Raw genomic sequence first — 24080 nt, forward strand, 5'->3', positions numbered from 1 at the left:
CTCTTATGAGCACTGCTAAACCTTTTCTCATGCTGGGGAAGAAGATGCAGATTGGTGCTTCTCCCCATAGATATCACATTATTCACACCTCAAAAAGGTCTGTTTTGGGTCTCCCTTGTGTCAACTGCCTTTCACAGGTCCATCACCCTGCTGAGAGTGAGGACAGGAGAGTCTCTGAACAGAGATACTAACCCAGCAATCCTCTGTGTCTGTGCCTATGACTGATGGACGCGTTAAAAACCATATCACATCTATTGCTTAGCATGCCTGTTAGGAAGACTTCATTACTTGAAGATTTATAAAGGAGAAGTAAACGTCCAGCATATAATTTATTATATATTATAATAAATTATAATTTATATTATTTTATAATTTTAATATAAATTATAATTTATTATAATTTATTATGTAATAATCCACAAACCCATTAAAATCTTGCCCACTTCTGCTGACCTCAGCTGTAGTGGAACAGCTCTGGAGTCAGCAGCTCTGATGTGTCAAACCACTTCCTACACACAACAGCACACACCACCACACTGAGCATGAAGTTTGAGTTCCTGGATTAAAGCTACTAATACCTGAACAAAGAGCAGACTTTATTCTCTCTTGCAGAGCCAGCCCAGTGAAATGATGATTTGCTGACCAAAGAGCAAAGTCCTTGCTGTGCACACAGGGTTCTGATGCTCCCCACCAGTCTAACCAGGCAGTAGAAGGCTCCTTGGCTTGGCTGGCAGCAGCCCATCACGTCTAAGAAACTTCACCATCCTCAGTGTTGCAGAGAAAAGATGTGAACAAGTCCCATGGAGCTCAAGTGCCTTTTGATGTGGCTCTTGTTTGGATCCGTCAAGGGAAACAGGCCAGGTAAAAGACTATTTCTGCCTTTTGGGGAGGGAAAATACGATTTGCTTTCTTGTGGTGGCTGCTGGGGGATGTTTGCGACATCCTGACTCCTTTCAGGTAAGGAGAGATGTTAAGAGCTTAAGGAATTTATTATTCTAAGGAAAAAGAGAAACGGGGTTTGTGCCCACAAGCCATCGACTGCAGACAATCCAGAGCACTACAGAAGGCTTTTTGTCTGAGTAATGCATGTATCATCCAACCCACCATTGGAACAGTGGGCAGATCAAAGCAACCTTGTGCACCTTAGGTAGCTCTTTGAATTTGTGGGGTTTTTTTTCCATTCTGCATGTAAGCTTAGGAAATACAAAAATAGGCACTGAAATGTCAGTAAGTGTAGGTAAAACTGATGGCAATGCTCTTAGAAGGTACCATCCACGTTTGCTACTGGTGCTATAGATACCAAGTATTCTCTCAGCCACACCTCCCAACCAGTAGTGCCTGTAAACTGTGAACGGAGGCAGCTAATTCATTCAGCATAATTTTACACATTTTTTCAAATTGTGATACTGCTTATATTTGGCTTATTTATTGTGACAAGTGTGTGCTCTGAGAAGTGGTCTGGTGACATATTAGTGTATTTGAGTTTTAATTGCTGTGTTCAAAGGGGAAGAAAAAGCATCCTACATTCTCAGTGCTCTATAAATGTGATTATTTAATAGACTCAGAGAATAGTTTGGGTTGGAAGGTCATCTAGCCCAATCCATCTGCAATGTGTAATTCTTCTGTATCTGATGATGATGCCCAGGTTGAGAGGTATGAGCAGCCTAAAGCACGTTCTCAGGCACACTGGTACTGTACCTTCTGCTGGATCACCTCTAGCCTAGGGGCTGGGCATCTCAAGGGAACATTGTGTTGCTGCAACCAAACTCATTAATGCAGGAAGCGCCTCCATAAATATTTAACCTGCAGGTGAGTTTATTCTCATTAAAGTATTTTGCCAGTAAACCCCGTACCTTCTCCTCCATGGGGCATTTTCATTGCCAAATAAAGTGCCGGTGCCCACGGCAAGCGTTTCAGTGCTGCGTGCGAGAGTATCACTGCAAGACGTTCAGCCAGAGATATGTAAATAGGATCGGTTCTGGGATGAGTCAGGTTCCCTATATCACACTTTCCATATTACTATGCATGAGATTTCTTGCTGGCAAGTCTCGTTTATCAGAAATCTTTCTGGTTTATGGAAAAAAATGGAGGGGTGTCAGAGCAGTTGCATTTTGTGCTATTCGATGTGATTTCATTCTCTGATGAGCAAATAAATGCATAGCTTTGCATTCTTCACTGTATCACTAAGATTTTCTTTCCTCAGCTTCCTGTGTTTATTTTCAATGCCTCACCCAATGTTTAAATGTAGTATTTATCCATAGATACATATCTTTTAATTTCTCCATGAAAATAATATGCTAAGGTAAAAACACCAACTTCTACCAATATTTTTGATTGTAGAGATGCCTGAAGTGTTGTGGCTCTAAGGCCCATTGTGTTTATTTCCTTTGGGGGATTAACAAGCAGACTTGGGAACAGCCTTAAGCAAAGAAAAGGGGAAGTGGCTAGGTCAAACTGGTCAAAAAATCAGCTATGCCTCAGTACAGACAATGCTGTTTGTATTCTCTTGCCTTGGCCTTTTCAGGACTGCAAGCTCAGTTTTGTAAATAGCTCCTGCTGTAGAGGCTGTTTGGAAGAGGGTTTCTGGCAAAATGCACTCTCAGGAATAGATATAATGAGGGGGAATAGAAAACAGTAAGTCTTTGTTTTAGTGAACAGTTTCACTGCTGGATCTCGACATGCTTTGAGAGGGAAAAGTCTTCTAATATATACCTGGGGAAACTAAGGCATGGGATGATTATTTAGTATAAGTTAAACTACACCTTAGTGCTAAAGAAGATAAGAGAAATGCTGATTTCCTCAGAGAAAGCATCACATTTATCTCATTTACTCTTCGCAGCAGCAGTGCCTAGAAGCTGCAGGCATGAGTGAGGCTTGAAGCATGCTAGGTGAGGGTCAAATACAAGATAACACCTGACTTATGCTCCTCCGACCTTCCCATCTTGCTATTCATCTTACAGGAATACACTAAATAGGTTTGTAAGTTAAACCTGGAAAGGATTAAAACTCACAAAAGAAAGACTTTCCTTCAGCTGAATTCACACAAGATGGGTACCAGATCTCAGCCATTTAAATGAGAGGAATTTCTTCCCCATTATACTTGCATATGAGTGCTCGCTCCCATGGATTTGAAATGCAATGAGGAATAAATTAAAGTTGTCAAACATGTACAAGTGTTTCTCCTAAGGTCAACCAGAGAGCAAATACCTTTATAAACTTTCCAGCTACAGTGCTCTCAGCAGCAAAGTGACCAATATACAGCTACAATTAAAAAGAAATTGTTAATAAGTTGTGATCCTGCTGAGGATGTTATGACAGAGATCCTGCAGTATCTGCTTCTGCCCTCAGATGGAGAAATCTTCTCCTTGCCTCATCAGAGATGGGATGCTATGCCCTTTCCTTTTATTACAGAAAGAAATCCACTCTTCAGTTACTTTTAGAAAGCCACTAGCTTTGATTTTGCTTTGATTTTTGCATTTAGAGTGTTGCATTATTGGTCTTCCTGCTTTCTACCTCGATCATAGAATCATGAATAATTAGGGTTGGAAAGGACCTTAAGATCATCAAGTTCCAACCCCCCCTGCCATGGGCAGGGACACCTCACACTAAACCATATCACCCAAGGCTCTGTCCAACCTGGCCTTGAACACTGCCAAGGATGGAGCATTTACCACTTCTTTGGGCAACCTGTTCCAGTGTCTCACCACCCTCACAGTAAAGAACTTCTTCCTTATATCAGACCTGTTCAGCTTTGTCTCTCCTGTTTTTCCCATTACATTAACTGCATCTCTAAAGCACAGCTTCTGGATGTTTTCTCCCCATGGTTTTCACCTCCTGACCCTGGTCCTGAATCTTGGAACAACCTTACTTACCGTTGTCTTTGCTCCATCTCCTCTGATGCTTATCCAAATCTCACATTTCCAAAGTTCTTCCATGACTTTCTTCACTTGACAACCTGTTCCTCAGCCCTGCCAGGGTAGCAGCACTCAGTCATCTGCTGCTTTATTTTTATCCTCTCCATTTGTAAAGGTGAAGTATATACAGCCCTCTCTATTTGGAAAAACACTTCATGCATTTCAGTGTAAGAAAAATCAGCAACACTAACAAATAATTCCCAGCCCACTCATAAGAGCTCCAGCAAAAAGCTTGATGACCATGCTAAGGACACAAGTCAAATAAGATGAGTCTTAAAGCCACATTTGAAATCAAGAATGCCACCAGACCTTTTCTCATTGTTACCCAAGACTGGGATGTGTGCTTGCCAGCCAGCTCAGTTACTTCCTATGGCCCTTCCAATGCAACAAAAGGCAAAGCTGAGACTGTTCCAGCCAAAGAAAAGGATCTGAATTTCTGCTGCTGTTTTAAAAAGCAGATTTTCTTTCTCAGGAATGTGTTTTTCCCTTTAGATGAAAACAGCGAAGAGGCGGGTGTTGCTGAAGTCACAGATTAAAGCACAAATGTAACCAAACCTGTTCAAAACCCAAATGTCACGCTCCAAAACAAGGCTTTCATGTATGATATTCTCAAAACCAGAATCTGTGTTCTGCTACCATACCATGTGCAGTGGTTGTCTTTAAAGAGTTTGAGCTCTGTGGCTTTACCACGGAACTAAGAAGGGTATAAACATCCAGAAACAAAAGCAGAAGAAAACCAGATGTTTCCCATTCTCCACTTGGTACCTTTTCTATGCAGTGCACTGAACTTGTCCTTCTTCCTGCCTTAGGAAACACTCTCCCTCTTTTTTAATACTCCAATTCCATTTTTAATCTGAATTCTCAGCCTCCTGGCAGGGAAGGCATGAGATTCATCTTGCTTAACTTCAGCCATCTGCACCATCTTCTCCATCAAGCTGGACATGCGAATCCCCTTTGTAACCAGGGGAAGAACATAGCACTTTCAGGGCACAGTTGATCTACCAGATTGCAGATAAGGTGCTGTGAGTCATGTCCTGTGTCTTTCTAGTGACTACCCATAGAATTGAAATGCCTGCTTTTTTTTTTTTGGCTGGGTGGCATTCACTCCATGCCTTAAAACAGGAGTGAGCTGGAAATGAAGGGGGATAAATGTGTTTAAGAAGAGAGGAGTCAAGAAACAGCAGAAGATGAAACAGCATCTGCAGGCTGCTTTGCTGGGAGCTCACAGCAAAGTGAGCTTTAAAATGCTATCAGTGCATTAGCTAAACCACTCTGCTTATCAATGTGAGCATGTAAGAGTGTCCTTCCACCACCGTAGCTGATAAAAAGACAGAAGCACCTTGAAGCATTGCTTTGGAGAGCTTAAGTTAGGTGTTTGCTGTCCTCTAGAGAGGTCTGCCCAGTTTCACTTGTTACAGAAGGAGCTAAGAAGGCAGGTTCCTGAGGCTAAGTAATGCTTAGCGTGAGAAAAGTCAGTCCACAGTCAAACCAAATCTTGCCTTGCTGTGTGTGGAAGTATTTTTGCATTAGATTCCACTGTCCAGGTCAGTGGCAAACAGCTGGTTAGCATGAGTAAGCCAAGAGATAAGTGCATTTGACCCTTATCTAATTTTCTATGGTCCTACAAGGAGTTAATGGACACAGCTCCTGCTGGTTCATGTTCCAGTTTATTTTACACTGTCTTTCCAACAGAGCCATCTTCCAGTACAGCAAACTCAGCAGGCATTGAACTGCCTAGTCCTTAGAACAGGACATGCCTCTTCTCCACTGCTAGGAACATTAAAACCCACTTCCTGCCCCATAAGGCTGCCTTTTGCACTAAAATTTGTGCCTACTAACTTCATCTGCAGTGTATTTCTATCCTTTACACTGCAAACTCGTTACTGCTCCCATGACTTTGTGGGATAATCTCTGTGTAATTGACAGTATAGCTAAACAAAATCTCACAGGCAAATTACCATAAGTTTCAGGTCTGCAATCCATCCCCACAGTTGGGATCTATGGATCTATTACCAGCTTACAAAGCCACATAGATAATAAAGGGCATTCATTAGCAGGGAAAGAAGGCAGCAGAGCTGTAGCGAGCTTGTTAACAGACCCCTTGGGAATAAGGTTTGAAGTTAGAAAAGGTTTGTTACCATTTCAATCCAGTTGCTGGTATCAATTCTTTCTCTTCACCCAAATCAGTTTCATCTTCAAGAGACATGCTCTGTTTTGAGAGCACGTAGTTTCGGACAGCATATGAACCCCCAGGGCTGAATTAGCTTCTCAGGTACATCTGGGGAGATGTCTTCATTTTGGCTTGGTTTCATTTCTTGGTATCTCTGGGGAGAGGTTCTCTTCATCTCTGGACTGGGCAGGTTTGTGAAGTGGCTGGTTTCTTCCACTGCTTTTACCCACCTCTTCAGAGCATCCGGTTTCCTACTGACCCCATCTTAATGCTGGTGTATTTAGGGGAAAATTGTCCTTTTTTTACACCTTGATGCTTTAACTTGACATCAGAATAATAATGCCAGCGCTGGTGACACACAGCCACGAACAGAGGAAATTCTGAGTTCAGACTATCATTGCATGACTCACTGTCAGTGTTTATCCAGTACTAAAAGTACCTGTTATACATTTTCTCCATTCGCTTCTTCTGGACAAAGATGTAGTTCTGATGCTTTGTCTAACAGTGCTTTGCCTAACAGTGCTTTGCCAACTGAGACATGGAAGAGAAATACACAGGAGAGCTTCATAAATCCTAATCCAGTATGTCTACTGTGAGCGGTTTTGTGTTGGGTCAGTAACGTATTTGAGTGGGAAACCTCAGGGAAGAAACCCAAGCACTGAGAGAACTGGTGGTGATTTAGTTAGTGGGTATCTTTCCCCTGGGCCTACATAATGATGCTAGATGCTGAGAGCAGCCAAAAGATGGATGCTGAGGTAGCCAAAGACAGTTAACCTTTATTTAGCAGGGTATTCTGCCTGGCATCAGCCTCCAGTAATTCCTATCTGATAGCTGCCAGCTTCTATGGATTCTCAGATGCCTTAAGACACGTCAGATGGCATCAAGCACTGGAATAGCAGGAATCCCACCCATATGGTGGGTCAGAGGACGAGGCTTGCTCAGAAAACTTACTGATCTTGACTTTGGAATCACACCAGGAGATGCAATAAGTGCTTCTGAATTTTTATGTTTCATTGATGTCTATCATCTGAATTCACCACTGTCCTTCTAATTCCAAGGGCATGTCTCCATCCCTTATATGATAGTATTTGAAACCAGTTCCATAAATGCTGTAGGCACCAAAAATCCACTAATACAGGGAGAAATGTGGATTCCCAGCTGCTTTAGGAGACCTATGTGTTCTAACAATCCTGCAACCCATAGCAGTGATAAACCCCATGACTGCAATTCCACTAACCTCTCTGTTTGCCCATTTCAATACATCATGTTAGTACCTCTACGTGCAAAGACATGGAGTAATAGGGAAATTTTGGGGTGTAGGAGATAAGAATGGTAGGTGGGGTCTGATAGAACTTATGGAAAGGGAGGACAGAGAGGACTGGGACTGGAAGAGAAGGAAATAGGGACACACAGCACCTTGTGATGGGGATGGAGAATTGGAGGATGCGGGGGGGAAATGAGGAGAGATTTAAAGGTGATGTGAGGGCAGTCTTTTAAACCAGTACTAGAGGTAGTGTAGCCCTGGAGCAGCTATAGAGGGATGCAGAATCCAGTGGAAAGCTGGTCTGAGCAGAGCTGTGCTACCAGAGGTGATGAGGCAGGTTACACCTATGTGGGCTGGCCCTTTATAGTATTTTAATTTTAATTTCACCAACTCAAACAAACTGAACAATTCCCCAAAAGATGCAAAAAAAGCAAAGTTAATGTCCCCTAAAAATGTAAAAAGTCAGAGATCTAGGCAAGAAGAAAGCCTATACTGCCATTCCCTCGTTCCCTGGTGTTGTGGGTTAACCCCAGCAGGTAAATAAGTACCATGCAGCTGCCTGCTTACTCCTCTCCATGGTGGGACAGGGAGGAGAACTGGAAAACAGGTGAAACTCATGGGTTTGAGAATTAAAATAATAACAATAATAACAATAATGATGAATAAAAAGAGAGGAATAAAATCCCAGGCAGAGAAGTGATGCACAGTACAGTCACTAACCACCCGCTGACTGGTGCCCAGCCTGTCCCTGAGCAGTGACTGGCTTCTTGTGCCCCTCCTCACTGGCAGAGCATGAGACTGAAAAGTCCTTGATCAGAGTAGGTGTAGGAGGAGTTTGAACTCAGTCAGAGTATGCTGAGTGACCTTAATCCTTTGGGGAGCTAACTTTGAGCCAGACTCTGCAATTTTAGCTCTGTGGGGAACTAACCTTGAGCAAGAAAAGTGGAGCAAAAGAAGAGGAATGAAAGGGGACAACAATGAGAAGTAGAAGAAAGAACTGAGAAGTGAGAAGGTTGAAAGGAAGGTGTCGAAAAAGGCAGACTAACCTATTAAGAGCTTGTATTGCGCACGTGAACAGCAGCAACTAACCAATCACATTGTAGCTCTGAGGGTGGGCATAATCTAAAACGTATATAATCTTCGTAATCTGAAGTAAAAAGGTCTTCAATTTACAATCAAAGTCGTTCCTTAAATCCCTTCAAGTAAGCATCACTTAGCAAAAAGTGATGAAGATACATTGGTGTTATCAGCACTGTTCTCAGACTAAATCCAAAGCACAGCACTGCACCAGCTACTAGGGAGATAATGAACTCTATCTCAGCTGAAATAAGGACACCTGACTTCTTCCCATCTCTTGGCTCTTTTGTCATCCATACAACAGGGATGCCTGAAGTTCTAGGCCAGGTGGATGTGGTTCTGGGCAATCTGATCTAGTTGAAGATGTCCTTGATTGCTGCAGGAGGGTTGGACTGGATGAGCTTTGAAGGTCCCTTCCAACCCAAACCATTCTATGATTCCATAATAAACCCCAAAGCTGATTTTAGTATTTTTTTACTTTGATTCTAATACTTTTTATTTTGATTTTAATATTTTTATTTTGATTTTAATATCAAAGGCATTGGTGAGGAGGTATAACATGGAAGAGAAGCCAATGTTTGAAAGGTTATGATGGTTGATAAGGGAAAGTTTCTTGAAAATGGGAGCAAATATTAGAATAGAATCATAGAATCATGGAATAGTTTGGGTTGGAAAGGACCTTAAGATCATCCAGTTCCAACCCCCCTGCCATGGGCAGGGACACCTCACACTAAACCATGTCACCCAAGGCCTCGTTTGACCTGGCCTTGAACACTGCCAGGGATGGAGCATTCACAACTTCCCTGGGCAACCCATTCCAGTGCCTCGCCACCCTCACAATAAAGAACTTCTTCCTTATATCCAATCTAAACTTCCCCTGCTTAACTTTTAACCCATTTCCCCTTGTCCTACCCTACAGTCCCTAATGATGAGTCCCTCCCCAGCATCCCTATAGCCCCCTTCAGATACTGGAAGGCTGCTATGAGGTCTCCACGCAGCCTTCTCTTCTTCAGGCTCAACAGCCCCAATGTTCTCAGCCTGTCTTCATACAGGAGGTGCTCCAGCCCCCTGATCATCCTCGTGGCCTCCTCTGGACTTGTTCCAACAGTTCCATGTCCTTTTTATGTTGAGGACACCAGAACTGCACACAATGCTCCAGGTGAGGTCTCACAAGAGCACAATAAAGGGGCAGGATCACCTCCTTCGACCTGCTGGTCACGCTCCTTTTGATGCAGCCCAGGATACGGTTGCTTTCTGGGCTGCAAGCGCACACTGAAGCCAGCTCATGTTCATTTTCTCATAGACCAGCACCCCCAAGTCCTTCTCCGCAGGGTTGCTCTGAATCTCTTCTCTAAAAAAAAAACAAACAAAAATACCCAGTGATCAGTGAAGCAGTTAGAAGTCAACAGAGGGAAGCAAGCAGAAGGTCACAATGTAGACCTAGGAAATTCATCTTTCCGGATGATGATCAGAGACAGGAATATGGCTGTAAAGGCCAAAGAAGTAGATACTGCAGTCTCACTTGGTGTGAGAAGACGAGAATTTGCATGATGTGGATGAAATGACAAAGCTGGATCCTAGAAGTGTTGCGTGAGATCCAGCTGCAACATGGATGAGTTGATCCAAGAGCATCAGCCTGAGGGGTATTGCTCACTGTCACCCATGTGCACTACTGCACAATCCTTACCTGACATGCAAGTTCAGAAGAACCCAAACTCCATTTGTTCATAGGTTAAAACAACAGGTGCCCTTTATGATGAATAGACTCAGTGCTGTGGGTTTTCTTAAGAAGAGACCAAAGAGTTGTAGACTTGAGTGCCTGGTGCTAAGATTCAGATCTGCAGTCTGCTTCAAAGAGGCTTTTGAAGTCTTGAGGGAAACATGCTTTTAGCTTTCAGGGAAAGTGAGAGTACATGATCTCAATGTGCTGCTAATCTGATAACCCTTCAATTCTAATCACCCGACAGTCTGTGGTAAACCATGTGGTTAACTATTTCGGGTACAGTCACATCTCTAGAAGCCACAGTCTGATGTAGTTTACAAGGCAAATCCTTTGATAACACCAAGATAAGAGGGGAGTAACATACCCCTTACACAGCTTGGCTGGTTAGCTGACAGCAGTTGTTGCCTTCTTCAAACTTGGTGACTTTTATTAAGCAGCAAGGTAATGAAAAGTAGAAAGGGCAGAAAGCATCAAAGTGAGAAAACGACGGGTGGCTCTGGAAGAATGGTTGGTCTTCTGGAAGAAAAGGGCATCACAGGACTGGGTCTGGGAGTCACTGATTGGGTTGCTGTTGGCAAGGCTTTCGAGGAGAAGGCACTTTAGAAGTCAAGGGCAGATGCCAAATGGTGAACAACTATTAAGGATTCAAGGCCCATTTTGCAGTCATTCTTGCTGGTTGCTAAGGCTGCATTAGTTATGGCTGTAGAAGGTGTGAAAACATGATGACCAAGGATTTCTGCTCATAATAGCTGTTACTATTATGCATAAAGGGGCACAGATCATGCACCCAAAGATCCAAAATGCCATCTCTAATGCAACCAGCCTGCTTTATCTTTTAATTTCTTAGCCTTTAGGCCTTAAATAATCATTAAGTAGTGCCTTTCTCAACTTCTGGGTCTCCAGCTCAGTTTCAGTGAGCTTTTCAAGTGCACTGAAATGATCTCACTTAATTCATTACAACTGATTGAGAAGTATATTTAGACGTGATTTGCTGATGACACAGCACTTCACGTCCTTGTTTTGGGACGAGTTATATTTAGGTTTGCAAACTTCTTTCACAGCAAGCTGCTCTTTGGTGTGCTCAGACTAAACTGAGAGTCTGCTTCCCCTCCAATGTTTGCTTATAGATGATTGCAAGTCTTAATGGCTTAGTTTTCGTTATTGTGCCTCCCCACACTGAATGTACAGCTTAATTAAGAAAATGTTGGTAGTGCTTCATGTTGTTCATTTGCTGGGTTCAGAAAGGAAGGGCTCAACAGCCTGCTTTATGCAGGGGAGGAGGCAGGTAGACCTGGTGCCTTTTACCACTGCTCCCAGCTGCTGTAGAGCATCCCTGCTCCAGCATCCTTTCTCCTTTAGAAGAAACACAAGGGAGTCAAATCAGCCCCTCTTAACTAAAGAAGTGTGGACAAATGCAGGCTTCTTGTCACTTTGTGGAGACACTCCCAAGGGGTTTTTCTGCAGCCTGAGCAAATTTATATTTAGAAAATCAATGCCAACAACTAGCTCCAGTGGGAAGGAGTCTTTGGATGGTGGGATTTTTCTAAAATGGAAATGGAAAACGTTCACTTAAAGTAACTAACAGTTTCACCAGACTTTCAGAGCCACTCTTTGGTTTAGCGTCAACCACAGAAACAATGCTTTGCTACCTTCATGTTCCATTCATGGCATCCAGTTTCATCCCTCTGCTGTGATTACAACCCTGTGGCCGGGAGCAGAATTAGGCTTCTTTCACTGAGCTCTGGCCATGATCTGGTATTGATAAGACAGAAGAATGTGGGAAGTCCTCGGTGAACAGGGTGAATGCACAGGCTGTCCTGACTTTCAGCTTTCTGTTTGCAGAAGCATGCCCAGCTCTTCCAACAACCGAATTTGCTGATGTTACTGCTGAAAGGTATCCACTGGGGACCAAACTGTACTATGAATGTGACAAGGGCTACACAAGAAGAAGAGGGCAGTACTTGGGAATTCAGTGTCAGAGTATAGGGCAGGTTGCTTCTTGGGTCTACAAGGAATTTGAATGCATTGGTAAGTGATGATTGTCCTTTTCCTACACTTTTAGAGGTGTTTTTCCAATGAGTTTATGTAAGACACATCTGGGCATCACTCTAACATGTGATCTTTTATGCTTATTCTTGCTAATTAGAACTTGTAGCAACTCTATTCTGCCTCTATAACTTTGGGTGCTGTGGCTTTGCTCTGCTACCGGTCCTGCTGTAATCCAGCAATATGACCTCTCCCACAGATGAGAAAGTTTTATTGTCAACGGCTCCCACAATGGAGTTAGATGCTACACAGAAACCAGAAAGAAAACCACAGAAGACCCCTGCACCCCAGAAGCAAGTAAACCTTTCAGCATCTGACCAGAAAGGTAAGAGCCCATTCATTACTGTAACACATCTCCCATTTCCATGGAAGCAGTGTAAGAATAATGACAAGTGATGTGGTACAAGCAAATGAGCATTCTGTATCCTAACATATCCTGCTAGTCTGTATTTTATAAGATCACAGATCGTGTTGTTTCAGTAACAAAAGCAGCAGGGAAAAATCTAGCTGCTCTAACTGTGTGCTGCCTTGTGATCCCACCAGATTTCTGTGGTCCTCCCAAGACTGTTCCACATGCCTCTTTAAGCCTGGGCAAACATTATTATGTGGGACAAGTCTTACATTTCAAATGCCAGAGCGGGTACGACAAGCGACCTCCCACCTCTGGCACTCGTGAGTGTAAGAAGGTGAATGGCAAAATCAGCTGGACCCCCCTTGACATGCGATGCACCAATGACAGCAATGAGTGGCTGCCACAGACTGTTGAGCCAGGTAAGACAGTTGCCTCGGAATCATGTCTATGCTTGACCTGTTCCAACTCAGCACATCAGTCGTAAGGAACAACCTGCTTGGGGTTTGGGATGGAGAAATCAGGGACATCATGGCTCTGGCACTGATGGAGATGGCATTTCTGACTGATGAGGATGACATCTCCAGGAATGATACAGCTACATCCTACTTTGTCATGCATCCTTTCATACTAACTGCAAAACTGCAGGAATTTGTGAGCAGATAGAGCCACACTGTCACATACTGGGGAGAAAATAGGAGAATAAGCCTTTCTCTTTCTCCTTCATCCTGGGAGCTATATTGTCTATTGTCACTTCCCAGTAAGGTACTCCAAAACGTGTATCTAAGCATTCTTCAAGATTGCTTAGGGCTTTGGGATCCAGAGTTTAGATAGTTCATAGCTACACCTGAGTAATGTTTAAACTGGTTCTTAATTTAGCACCCAGGATACTGTTTTGAACAAAGAGACAGCAAAAAGCCCACCAGTATTGCACTGTATACTTTATGGCTCCAAAGTCAGCAAGACTCGTGCCAATGTGGGCTGGCATCTTGAGTTTCACTGCTCGGGGAGCCTCTCAAGTGAGGCTGCAGAACCTCTGCCTCTTGTTTTTTTATGCCTTTAGATGTATTAATGGAAAAAAAAAAAACAAACCCAAGCCAGACCTTTATATGGCCTCCACTCCACCCAAACTATCTACCTGTTCTGAAGGCATCTCTCCTAACTCTACAGTGCAGGAGTTCAATATGCAGAGAACAAACAGGACCCATTTCCCAAGTATCTGTGATAGCATTGATGGTCTGGGGCTCTCTCTAGGAGTCAGGCAGAGCTATTGATTGTGAAAGGACCCAGATGCCCATCACCTCTACAGTCCTCAGCCTTCCATTACCCTTCCACCCTCCTCTGAGGCAGGGGGGTGCAATGGGCTGAGTTTTAGAGGTGGGAGCCAATGCAAGGTCAATGCAAGAGGAATTTCCTATCAACAAAGAGTGGAAAAAGCTGTTTTCCACCAGTACTTGGGACTTTAAGGGGAAATAAATCTTGCAGAACTGTTGACATGTGTTGGATAAGTGCCCACATCTGAGTTGGGCTGCCTTCATAAGCAACAGAGGGGACTGTAAGAATGAATCACCTTCCTCAGTGGACACACTATTGGAGCATTAACGCAGGACTTTCTCTCCTTCATAGGTCCATCTCTTTCCCTGTGGTGCCTGGTTCAGAGTGCTCCAGGTACAGCAGTCACAATTTCTTGTTTGGTTTTTTGAGTGGTCACCACACTCATTTTCCCCCCATTGATCATTTCACTTGGTACTACCAGGATAAAGGCAATTCTTGCTATGATTGAAATAACCTATCAACATTCCAGTCCTAGAAAATGACACAACCTATTGAACAGTCAGAAATAGCAAATACTTCAGATTTTAAAATTAGGTTTATGAAGAACAGGAAACTGGATGATGAAATTGCCCTTTAATTCAACAGAACAAGAATTCAATTTCCCTGCAAAAATACATTCGTACCTGAGCGAAATCAGGTCTTTGTGATCAGTGCATCAAATATTGGCACCCCCAAAATGTTGCCTTTCTCATTATTATGATGCGATTGTTGTCTGTAATGGAGCTGGACAAGGAATGTCCTCCCCTTTCTCAGTTCTTCCACCAGCATTCACCAGTAAGAGGTTTATCAAGAGGCATCTCTTATAGGGCTTCTCATGAAAAAAACTGTCCAGATCTCATAGTAGCTCAAGTTCAGAGATTTCTTTCAGGATAAGAGAAAAATACAATGAAATAGATAAGGGAAAAACACAAATTTCTTGCACAAGGGGATTTTTGGCTTATATTCTAGGGAAAAAGAGGTCCTGTTTGAAGCTATGTTTTCAAATCTTAGCTTGGCACCTTGAAAGGCATCCTCCCCAGTCTCATATGAAATAAAGACCTTAGCTGGATCCCATTCCCTGGAAGATACTGCTCACTTCATGCCCATTATTAGCAGATAGCAGCTCAGCACATACATTGATATCCAGGCTGGAAACATCTATTGATGGCCAAGAAACAAACATGGCAATTATTAAGCCTTCTGTGCAGAGGGAGAAGAGCTGTCAGTCTCTACCCTCATCGCTGCTTCCATGCTGGAGCGAGTTGACTCTTGCCTGACTCCGTCATCATCACTGCTTTGATGCTCTTTAGCAGAAGAGCAAATCAATACAAAACTCAAGGTTTTGTCTGTCTTCACAGGTTCTACTCATCCACTCTTTTCCTCGTCTGTGATACTGCCAGTCACAGGTATGGCATTTTGTTTTCAAAGACTTATAAGAGATATAACCCTAACAATTCTCTGATTCAATGTAAAAGAAAATAGATCACACTAAAGTCTAGTTTTTAAATGAAGCAATTTTCAGATTATTCCTCTGAGGCTTTCTGTGAATTCAGTGAATAACTTCAGCTGGGGAAAAAAAAATGTCAATATTTAAATGATGTTTTTCTTTTATATTTACAAAAAAAGATGGGCAAATAAAATATTTCCTCACAGCTGAACTGCTGCATTGAGATCAGTCTGAAGAGATTTTTCTTCTCCCCCTTCCCCATCCTCTATTCAGCCATTAGCTGCTAAAATAGAATTGTCTCATACTGAGCATATACTCAAGACTTTGCACAAGGGCTCTTGATTCCAGCTGGAGTCTGATGACAACTGTAGTGCAGAGTATAATAAGGAGGAATAAAGGAGGGCAATAAAGGAAGGGAAGGAGGAATATTGCAAACTATGCCAGAGAGTGCAGCATCAGTAGACCCTGGTTATTTGACTGTGGTCAGTCTTGAGTTGCCAAAACCCATCTGGCTGGGTGCTGTTTGTCCCAGGGAGCAAAGCAATGGAACAGTATGGAAGAACTCTTGCCTCTGGGCATAGGGGCAAGATGAGACCCTATCCCAGGCCTCCCTTGTTTCTCTCAGTTGTATTAAGTGCAATAAGATAACACCATCGAATCAGAATCACAGAATAGTTTGAGGTGGAAAGGACCTTAAGATCACACAGTTCCAATCCCCCTGCCATGGGCAGAGACACTATGTGCTAAGCATGTTGATTTTATGTTTCAACAGCTGTCTTTTTTCTTCTGCCTGTTATTCCTGCTGTCTTCATGTGACTCACCAAGCAGAGAATACAGTAAGTGGGATGGAACCAGGAAAATGGGAAATCTAAAATGAAATTCCTTAGGACTGGAAGAGCTACCACCCGGATCAGCCATCTCACTGGTGCGCCACTTAGATTTCTGAATACCTTCTTTGATGTTAAATAAATGACCCTTGATTTTGGGCTGTCTGGTTCAGATACTAAATACTGGCACAAGAAAAGGAGAATCAGAGCTTTTGAAATCAGAAAAGCATGCTCGGTCCCTGCCAATGTGGAACTGAGAATGGCAGCTCAGATGATGGGTGGAAAATGAATGCCATGGGGAAATTAAGGTTAATCATGCAAATAAACTGGTTTCAGATAGATTACACAATCAACCAGTCTTGTTCTCCCTGGCTAACCTGTGGGGAGGCTGGTGGAGCATCTGCCACCATGACCATGTAGTTTTTCTTCCTTCATCCCCCTGATTTCTCAGTCGTGTCATGACAGCTTTGTGCCTCAGACTTATTTTAGCCTCCTCACTGTTTCTATTACTACACTGAGACACACCAAGGCTGTTCCTTTTCACAGACTCCCCAGCCTACTTAATACAAGATGTCCCTATTTGACATTTGGGAGTTCTTTGCTAATCCTCATTCCTATTACTTTTCATGTTCCCTATTAATTAGTAGTGGGGTCTGCTTCTGAGTTGAATGGGGATTTTGCTTGAAAGGGGAGTCCTTGTGAAAGCACATTTGCAGTGTTCTTACTTCAGTTCAAAGTCAGATAAAGCCATGGAAAGTGTAGACAACAGTTTGAAACATGTTTTAGTGAAGATGGGCAAACATGGTGCAGATTGCCTGGGCCATTGTAGGGTTTCTGGGAATATGATAGGCGGGAAATTGTTAAGAATAGCCTACATTTCACTGGTTCAGTGGTGGAGCAAGTAATAAAATAGCCAATACTAGATGAAATAGTAACTGAGATCCTAAGTAGTGTCTTCTGAGAAAAGCACTGTGTGGTTTCTCATAGTAAATATAGAAGGAACCATAGAAAATGTGCTTCTTCCCAGCTTTAGTAAAGTCTTTTTCCTGCTATAGAGTTCAGACTGCAGAGCTCAGATCCAAACTCATGAAACTGATGACTTGACACAGAAGAAACCTGACTGTACCAGAGGCTCCAAGACCTGTATCTGGGCACGAACAACCCCAGGTTCCAGTATAGGTTGGGGAACGACCTGTTAGAGAGCAGTGTAGGGGAGAGGGACCTGGGGGTCCTAGTGGACGACAGGGTGACCATGAGCCGACACTGTGCCCTTGTGGCCAAGAAGGCCAATGGCATCCTGGGGTGTATTAGAAGGGGGATGGTTAGTAGGTCGAGAGAGGTCCTCCTTCCCCTCTACTCTGCCCTGGTGAGACCTCATCTGGAATATTGTGTCCAGTTCTGGGCCCCTCAGTTTAAGAAGGACAGGGACCTGCTGGAGAGAGTCCAGCGCAGGGCAACTGAGATGATTAAGGGAGTGGAGCATCTCCCTTATGAGGAAAGACTGAGGGAGCTGGGTCTCTATAGTTTGGAGAAGAGGAGATTGAGGGGTGACCTTATTAGTGCATATAAATATATAAAGGGGGAGTGTCACGAGGATGGAGCCAGGCTCTTCTCAGTGGCAAACAATGATAGGACAAGGGGAAATGGGTACAAACTGGAACACAAGAGGTTCCACTTAAACCTGAGAAGAAACTTCTTCTCAGTGAGGGTGACGGAACACTGGAACAGGCTGCCCAGGGAGGTTGTGGAGTCTCCTTCTTTGGAGACATTCAAAACCCGCCTGGACACGTTCCTGTGTAACCTTATCTAGGTGTTCCTGCTCCGGCAGGGGGATTGGACTAGATGATCTTTTGAGGTCCCTTCCAATCTCTAACATACTGTGATACTGTGATACCAGCACTGGCAAACAAGGAAGAAGCCTGAACATTCATATTCCACCATGTGAAGGAGGCAGAAAATATCACAGCTTAATTCTTATGGGGATAGAGGGACTTTCCACCTACAGAGCACTGGGGGTGTGGGGTGTGTGTGTGCATCCCATCAATGATAGACGGGGAAAGAGCCCTGTCTGAAACTGCTTCCCAAAACCACTCCCCTCCTCCTACCATATAGCAGATGTGTTGCTAATATAACTGCAGCCTTTCCTAAGCGACCAGGCTTACATATGGACCATTTGCCCAAGCATGTTAGGTGATGGTACCATCAATACAGCCCACACACCATCTTCTGCCCACAAATTGATGCTGGACACCTGATGTGTCCCTGTCCATCCCTACCAGATGAGTAAAATGCAGCCACTCTTTTCTCCTTCTATCACTGGATATCCTCTTGGAAAAGGCTATCAAACCCATTTACCCTCTGCACATAAGTTCAGTTTCTTACGGAACTGGAAATTCTTACTGGCCACATATATATACACACACAGGTATACAGCTATAGATATATACACAGGCCAAATGACTTATGGTCTAAAGGCACCTGATTCTCTGCATTGAACCTAAATGATAGCCATATTGAGTAGATTAGGTATATATTTTTACCTGGTATATGACAAAAGCAAAATGAGATGAATCCCTTCCTTATAATTCAGGAGGCATGGGATCTTGGTGTAGTTTCCTATTTTGTGATCGAGTGTATGTGTGTTTTATTGGTTTGCATTCCTGTTGAGTTATTTTCCCTTTGAAGCCTTGATATTTATACTTCCCATGGCTTTTTGTTTTTATTCCTGCTGGAATAAAATTTGCTTGTACTATATATCTTTATAAAGATGGATGTGTAATGGCCTATTACATGCGGTTAGTTTGTATGGGAGCAAACAACAACCTGTATTTACACTATAGACGACAGGTTTTCACACCTCTCAGCTGCTTTGAAGGCTGCAAGCAGTGGTAGTGAGCTCCCTTGATTCATTCAATCAGTGCACATTACTTATTGCTAACATACCTCTGTTAAGCATTGCAGCTGGACAATGCTGATATTTCACTCACTTACTCCTAGCATGCACATTTTTATGCAGGTAACATGAGCAGTCAGATGGCTCCTGCTGCTCGGTGGCTTTTCCTTTCCTCACCAGGGGCTTTCTCTCCACATTTTATCTTTGTTTCTTGGGAATGAAGGGACACACTCTGCTGGTAAGGGATCGGTAAGGAATAGCAGGTCAGAGACTGGGCAGCTATTGTGGGGTTCAATTTTCCTAGCTGTTAATGTGTACATAGGGAGTCTGAGCCCAGGTCACCTCCAGCATGGGAGCTGTATTTGTACTTCATCAGGAAGCTGAGCCATACTTTACCTCTGAATAGGCCTTGCTGGTCCTTAAGGGAAATGCTTGCATCGGAGGCTTAAGCCTTCAATACAACAAGCAGAGAGCAAGTAGAAATCAGGGGGACCCAGCCTGAGAGCAAATGGCCACCACTACGAGAGGCTGTGGCCAAAGGGACACCAACGCTGTTGTGCTTTTCCCAGGGCTGCTCTCACTAATGTTACAGGAGATGTGATTGATGTTTTCGTTTGTAGACTTTGATTTTCTCAGCATGGAACAGCTAATAAACTATAACAATAAACTGTTGTGGGTGTTTGAAAGGCAGCTTGTTCTTCCTCTTCTTGATCTACACCTTGAAAAAGACATGACTTATTTTCCATTACAAAAGCTGTTAAAAACTTAGGAACTTTATCCCAGGAAGGTTTATTCTAAAGAGCTGTGCTAAAGCTCACTTCACACATGTAGGATCACAGCTAACCTTTAAAATGCTAACTAAAAACACTTAGGCAAGAGGATCTCTGGCAAACAGTATCTCCAAAATAGGTGATGGAAGCAATATTTACAATCTAAGAGCAGTGGAGCTCCCTTAACCCTAACCATCCCCAAAGGGTGGAAATACACATACTCCTATCCCACGGCCAGGGACACAAGCATAGAAAATGTGGTTTTCCAGAGGTATGCATTATAAGAATCAGCCTACACAATGCTATGCATCATTCAATGTCCCTTCATACAGGTGTCTCCATGTGAGCTGATCCCATCACAATGGAGATAAGAGGAGCCTAGAGACATTCAACCATCACATGCAGATGTCCACCCAAGCTGGGTAGTATTCCAGATCCCATGAACAGCATCAGCCATTGATTCCATTCACACTACTGGTTGCTCAGACAGCAGCTCACATGGAACACCTACAGATTGATCTGGTTGCCTAAAGATAGGTATCTGCTGTGATCTTCATCAGGGACTGCAGCAACAGGACAAGGGGGCTACAGGTTCAAACTTCAATGGGAGACTTAGGTTAGAATAAGGCAGAAGCTCTTCCCTGTGAGGGTGCTGAGGCGCTGGCACAGGGTGCCCAGAGAAGCTGTGGCTGCCCCATCCCTGGCAGTGCTCAAGGCCAGGTTGGACACAGGGGCTTGGAGCAACCAAGAAATTCAAGGAAGTATTCCCTAACTAGATTTCATTTGTAAAGCTGTGTCATTCATATACATACCCACTATGACCCCCTCTGTCGGGAGACTCTGGAGGTGTCATCCCAACAGTGGGGAGGTCCATGTGGGAGGAAGGTGCAGCCCATGGCTGCAGGGCAAAGTGCTGACGCATAAATGGCTTGGGCCTTTTCCAAGAAAGGAAACTGGTTCTTCTACCCCGCTAACAGCCTCCACCTTCCCCATCCTCCTAACACAGTTCTTTCAACCACTTGATGATATAATCATAGAATGGTTTGGGTTGGAAAGGACCTTAAGATCCTCCAGTTCCACCCCCATGCCATGGGCAGGAACACCTCACACTAAACCATCTCACCAAAGGCTTCATCCAACTTGGCTTTGAACATGGCCAGGGATGGAGCATTCACAACTTCCTTGGGCAAATGATGTATGGCCAGGACCCAGTTGTGCATCAATTGTGCATCCAGTAAGGATGAGAGCTCTAGATCAATGCCTAGACCCCATCAATCCTTAGGGAAGCTCCTAGGGATGTATTACCATAGTTATCCTCAGGAAACCTCCACCTCCAGCAAACCATCGCGACCAGGGAATCTGGTGGTAGCCGTGCAGCAAGCTGATGAGAAGGCTGATTTTGCTCATCACATTGCGGGAGGTGGGTATCACAACAACGCTGCTCCAGAATTTACACACCACCGTTCTCAGAGTTTCCATCTCAGGGGGAATTTGGAAGCTCATGGCCTTTTGTTCTGATTCAGACTGAAAGCACAGTTTGAAATAACATTTCCTGTGCACAAGAAGCCCTGTTTTCCAGCTTGCTCTGCTCAGAACCAAAGGTTTCTCTCCTTCAATTCTTACTGTGTTCGTCCTGTTCGAACTCCCTCAATCCTTCATAAAGTTCTGCAGTGTAAGATAACAAATACCAAAATTGAAGGAGTTTATACTGCGCCTTTTAGCCTTAAGTCACCGTGCTCAGTGAAAGGAAGATAACTCTATTTTTGTTTGATTGGGTTGGATACGGTGGCACTGAGGTGACTTTGTGAACTGATGTCAGTCCCAGTCCAGTGCTCTGAACATGCAGAGTAAGATCTCAAAGCCCCAGGAGTAATTTAGTGCTTACCCCCATTTGCACATGTGGCAGTTTGTTAAAACAAGTCTTCCTTTACAAGGGCCTGTAGGGACAGGACAGGTGGGAATGGCTTGAACCTGACAGAAGGTGGATTTAGATTAGATATAAGGAAAAAGCTCTTCCCTGTGAGGGTGCTGAGGCACTGGCACAGGGTGCCCAGAGAAGCTGTGGCTGCCCCATCCCTGGCAGTGCTCAAGGCCAGGTTGGACACAGGGGCTTGGAGCAAGCTGCTTCAGTGGAAGGGGTCCCTGCCCGTGGCAGGGGGTTAGAACCAGATGAGCTTTATTATGGCACGTGAAAAAGAAGCATTCCCATCAAATAGCCTGAGTGGTGTGAAATCACACAGGCTCAGCACAAATCCTTTCAGCAGTTAAGTCAGTGTTAACTTTCTTACCCCAGCTTAAAGTGTTATTAATTCCTTCATATCTGATCTGAGATATTCATAAGCTTTCAACAGAGCTTTCTGCTATCTAAGGCCTTTAGTGCAGGGGCCCTTCTCTTTATCCCACACTGGGTTTTGCTCTAGGAGTTGCCAATCACGACTTTAGCCCTTTAAATCAAGAAAAGGCACTAAAGATCAGACAGAAGATGATGTAGAGGTGCAAAGATCCACAATTTATCTTTCCTCAACAATAACATTTCACGTTTGGATGAAGAATCAGGAGGGAGAATTGTTTTTCTGGTCTTCAGGCTTTCCAGCTTCTTTGGTAACCATGCAATAGCAATGCATACATGGGAAAATAGAGATGTTTGCTTTTCGATAAGCTGAACATTCCTCTCTTCTAATAGCTCCTGGCAAGATAAAGCAGCTAGGTTAATGGATATTGTATATGTATCTATTAATTATATAGATCCACATTTAACTGAAGACAGGAAATTCCCAGTAGAACCTGGAGATGGAGATGGCAAAGCCCCAGTGAGGTGTTCCCCGCCTGCTTTCCCCATGTGGCAGCCAGAGATGCTCCTGCAGGGATTTATAAATAAGCATATTGCATTTACTCTGGCAAAATGTTATAGCTGCTACAAACCTGGATGCATCAAGGCAGTTTTGCCCAGCTGCTTTCTCAAGCAGAGGCCAGATGATGCCACTTGAGTGATTTTCTTGTTGCCATCTCTTTTGGGACAGGATCTGGCAGCGTGTTCAGTTCAAGGCGTTTGAACCACTGGAATAGGACTAAATAAACTGCATGATCCAGCCCATGGCAGTGAAGTGCACTTAGTGATAGGACTCTCTGCCAGCTGCATACCCATTCCAACAACCCCAGCAGGGGATGCAGTGAGCAACAGGGCTAACAGGATTTAGGTCCCAGCATCCCCTTATAGCCTCTGGGAAAACAAACTTTTCCTTTCTAAAATCTCAGCTATCCACTAGTAGCAAGAGACATGGAATTACCTTCCCATCTCAGTGCAGCAGACAGAGGAGCTTCCCACCCCACCAGAGATGCACACATGATGCATAGACTGGCTCTGGGCTCTCCAGATATCCCTATTACTCGTTCATAGCCAGGGTCAGCAGAAACCAGAGGAAATCATGGATGTAAGGATGCCCCTGGAGCTGAAGCAGCCTTCTGCTCAGCTCCAAGCTAAGGTGCTGTGTGAAGCATCCCTCTTATTTGCTGGAAGGCAGCCTCCAAGCTGATTCATCCATTGGTTTTTTTTGGCTTCTCATGTATTTCATATGCTTGCTGTGGAGGGGAGGGCATTTCTGGGTACCACTGAGTGAAAAGGTCCTGGGGAGAGCCCAGGGAGCTGGTGGAGGGGTGAGTAATGGAAGTGGTTGGGGAGTGGGGGATTTTAGGGGCTGGTAATGGTGAGGATGAGTGTGGTTTCAAGTCTCAGCAGGCATGAGGAGTTAGATGAGCGAGTCAGAGGAAGTCCATGAGCAACCGCAGTGGTGTCTGCAGAGGTCCCTCAAACGGAGGTAGCACTTGATAGTTTCCCCCCATCAGTGGTCTGTGGCAGCATGTGAACCAAGGAGCAAAAATGCTTCAGGGCAGGGGCCCGGGACTACAAGGGCCACCCAGCAAAGGGGGGTGTGAGTGATGTTCCTAAGTTACTCTCCTAAAAAGCATTCTCGTGCCTAAGAGCAGCACAGCTGGCACAAGTGAATGCTACTGCTGCTCTCACCATAGCAGCTGGAGATACAGGAGTCCATGGTACTACTGAGAGCTGACAGTGGTGTGTGCTGGGAGCTTCCCTGCTCTCAGGTGTCCAGAGCCACTGGAGATGCCCTTGGAGAACTTGCCTGGCCTCTGGCTGCAGCTATCAGGGCATCTCAAGTGGTCCAGGATGCCTCTATTCATGCAGCTGAGCCACTCCTGGACCTCTGCTGGCTGTGGGCAGAGCTCAGGTACCCAACACACACGGACACATCTGCATGTAGGGGTCTAAC

At 44.1% G+C, this 24080-nt stretch overlaps 1 protein-coding gene across 2 annotated transcripts; it reads left to right on the top strand.

The window, feature by feature from the left end:
• Positions 1-449: 449 nt before the first annotated feature.
• On the top strand, positions 450-17278 carry LOC133220480 (interleukin-2 receptor subunit alpha-like). 2 transcript variants are annotated; one of them, XM_061368657.1, is made up of 8 exons: positions 450-861; positions 11991-12176; positions 12394-12519; positions 12738-12965; positions 14170-14211; positions 15216-15263; positions 16077-16140; positions 17187-17278. In XM_061368657.1, exons 1-7 carry the CDS (start codon positions 801-803, stop codon positions 16118-16120), a joined length of 735 nt encoding a protein of 244 aa, XP_061224641.1. In that variant the 5' UTR covers positions 450-800; the 3' UTR covers positions 16121-16140; positions 17187-17278. The 2 variants fall into 2 exon arrangements, with proteins under 2 accessions (XP_061224641.1, XP_061224640.1); XM_061368656.1 differs by lacking the exons at positions 14170-14211; positions 15216-15263.
• The last annotated feature ends 6802 nt before the right edge of the window (positions 17279-24080 follow it).

The sequence above is a fragment of the Neopsephotus bourkii genome, unplaced genomic scaffold, assembly GCF_033783945.1.
Source record: "Neopsephotus bourkii isolate Nb327-2 ecotype Australia unplaced genomic scaffold, CSIRO-AGI_Nbou_v1 NB_1434, whole genome shotgun sequence".
Classification (NCBI taxonomy): Eukaryota; Metazoa; Chordata; class Aves; order Psittaciformes; family Psittacidae; genus Neopsephotus; species Neopsephotus bourkii.

What these genes read in the sequence shown, in the direction of transcription:
- LOC133220480 (XM_061368657.1), top strand. Translation starts at nt 801, where the DNA reads ATGGAGCTCAAGTGCCTTTTGATGTGGCTCTTGTTTGGATCCGTCAAG. An exon ending in TTCAGCATCTGACCAGAAAG is followed by an intron (nt 12,520 to 12,737) that starts GTAAGAGCCCAT and finishes TGATCCCACCAG; the next exon opens with ATTTCTGTGGTCCTCCCAAG. An exon ending in GCCACAGACTGTTGAGCCAG is followed by an intron (nt 12,966 to 14,169) that starts GTAAGACAGTTG and finishes TCTCCTTCATAG; the next exon opens with GTCCATCTCTTTCCCTGTGG.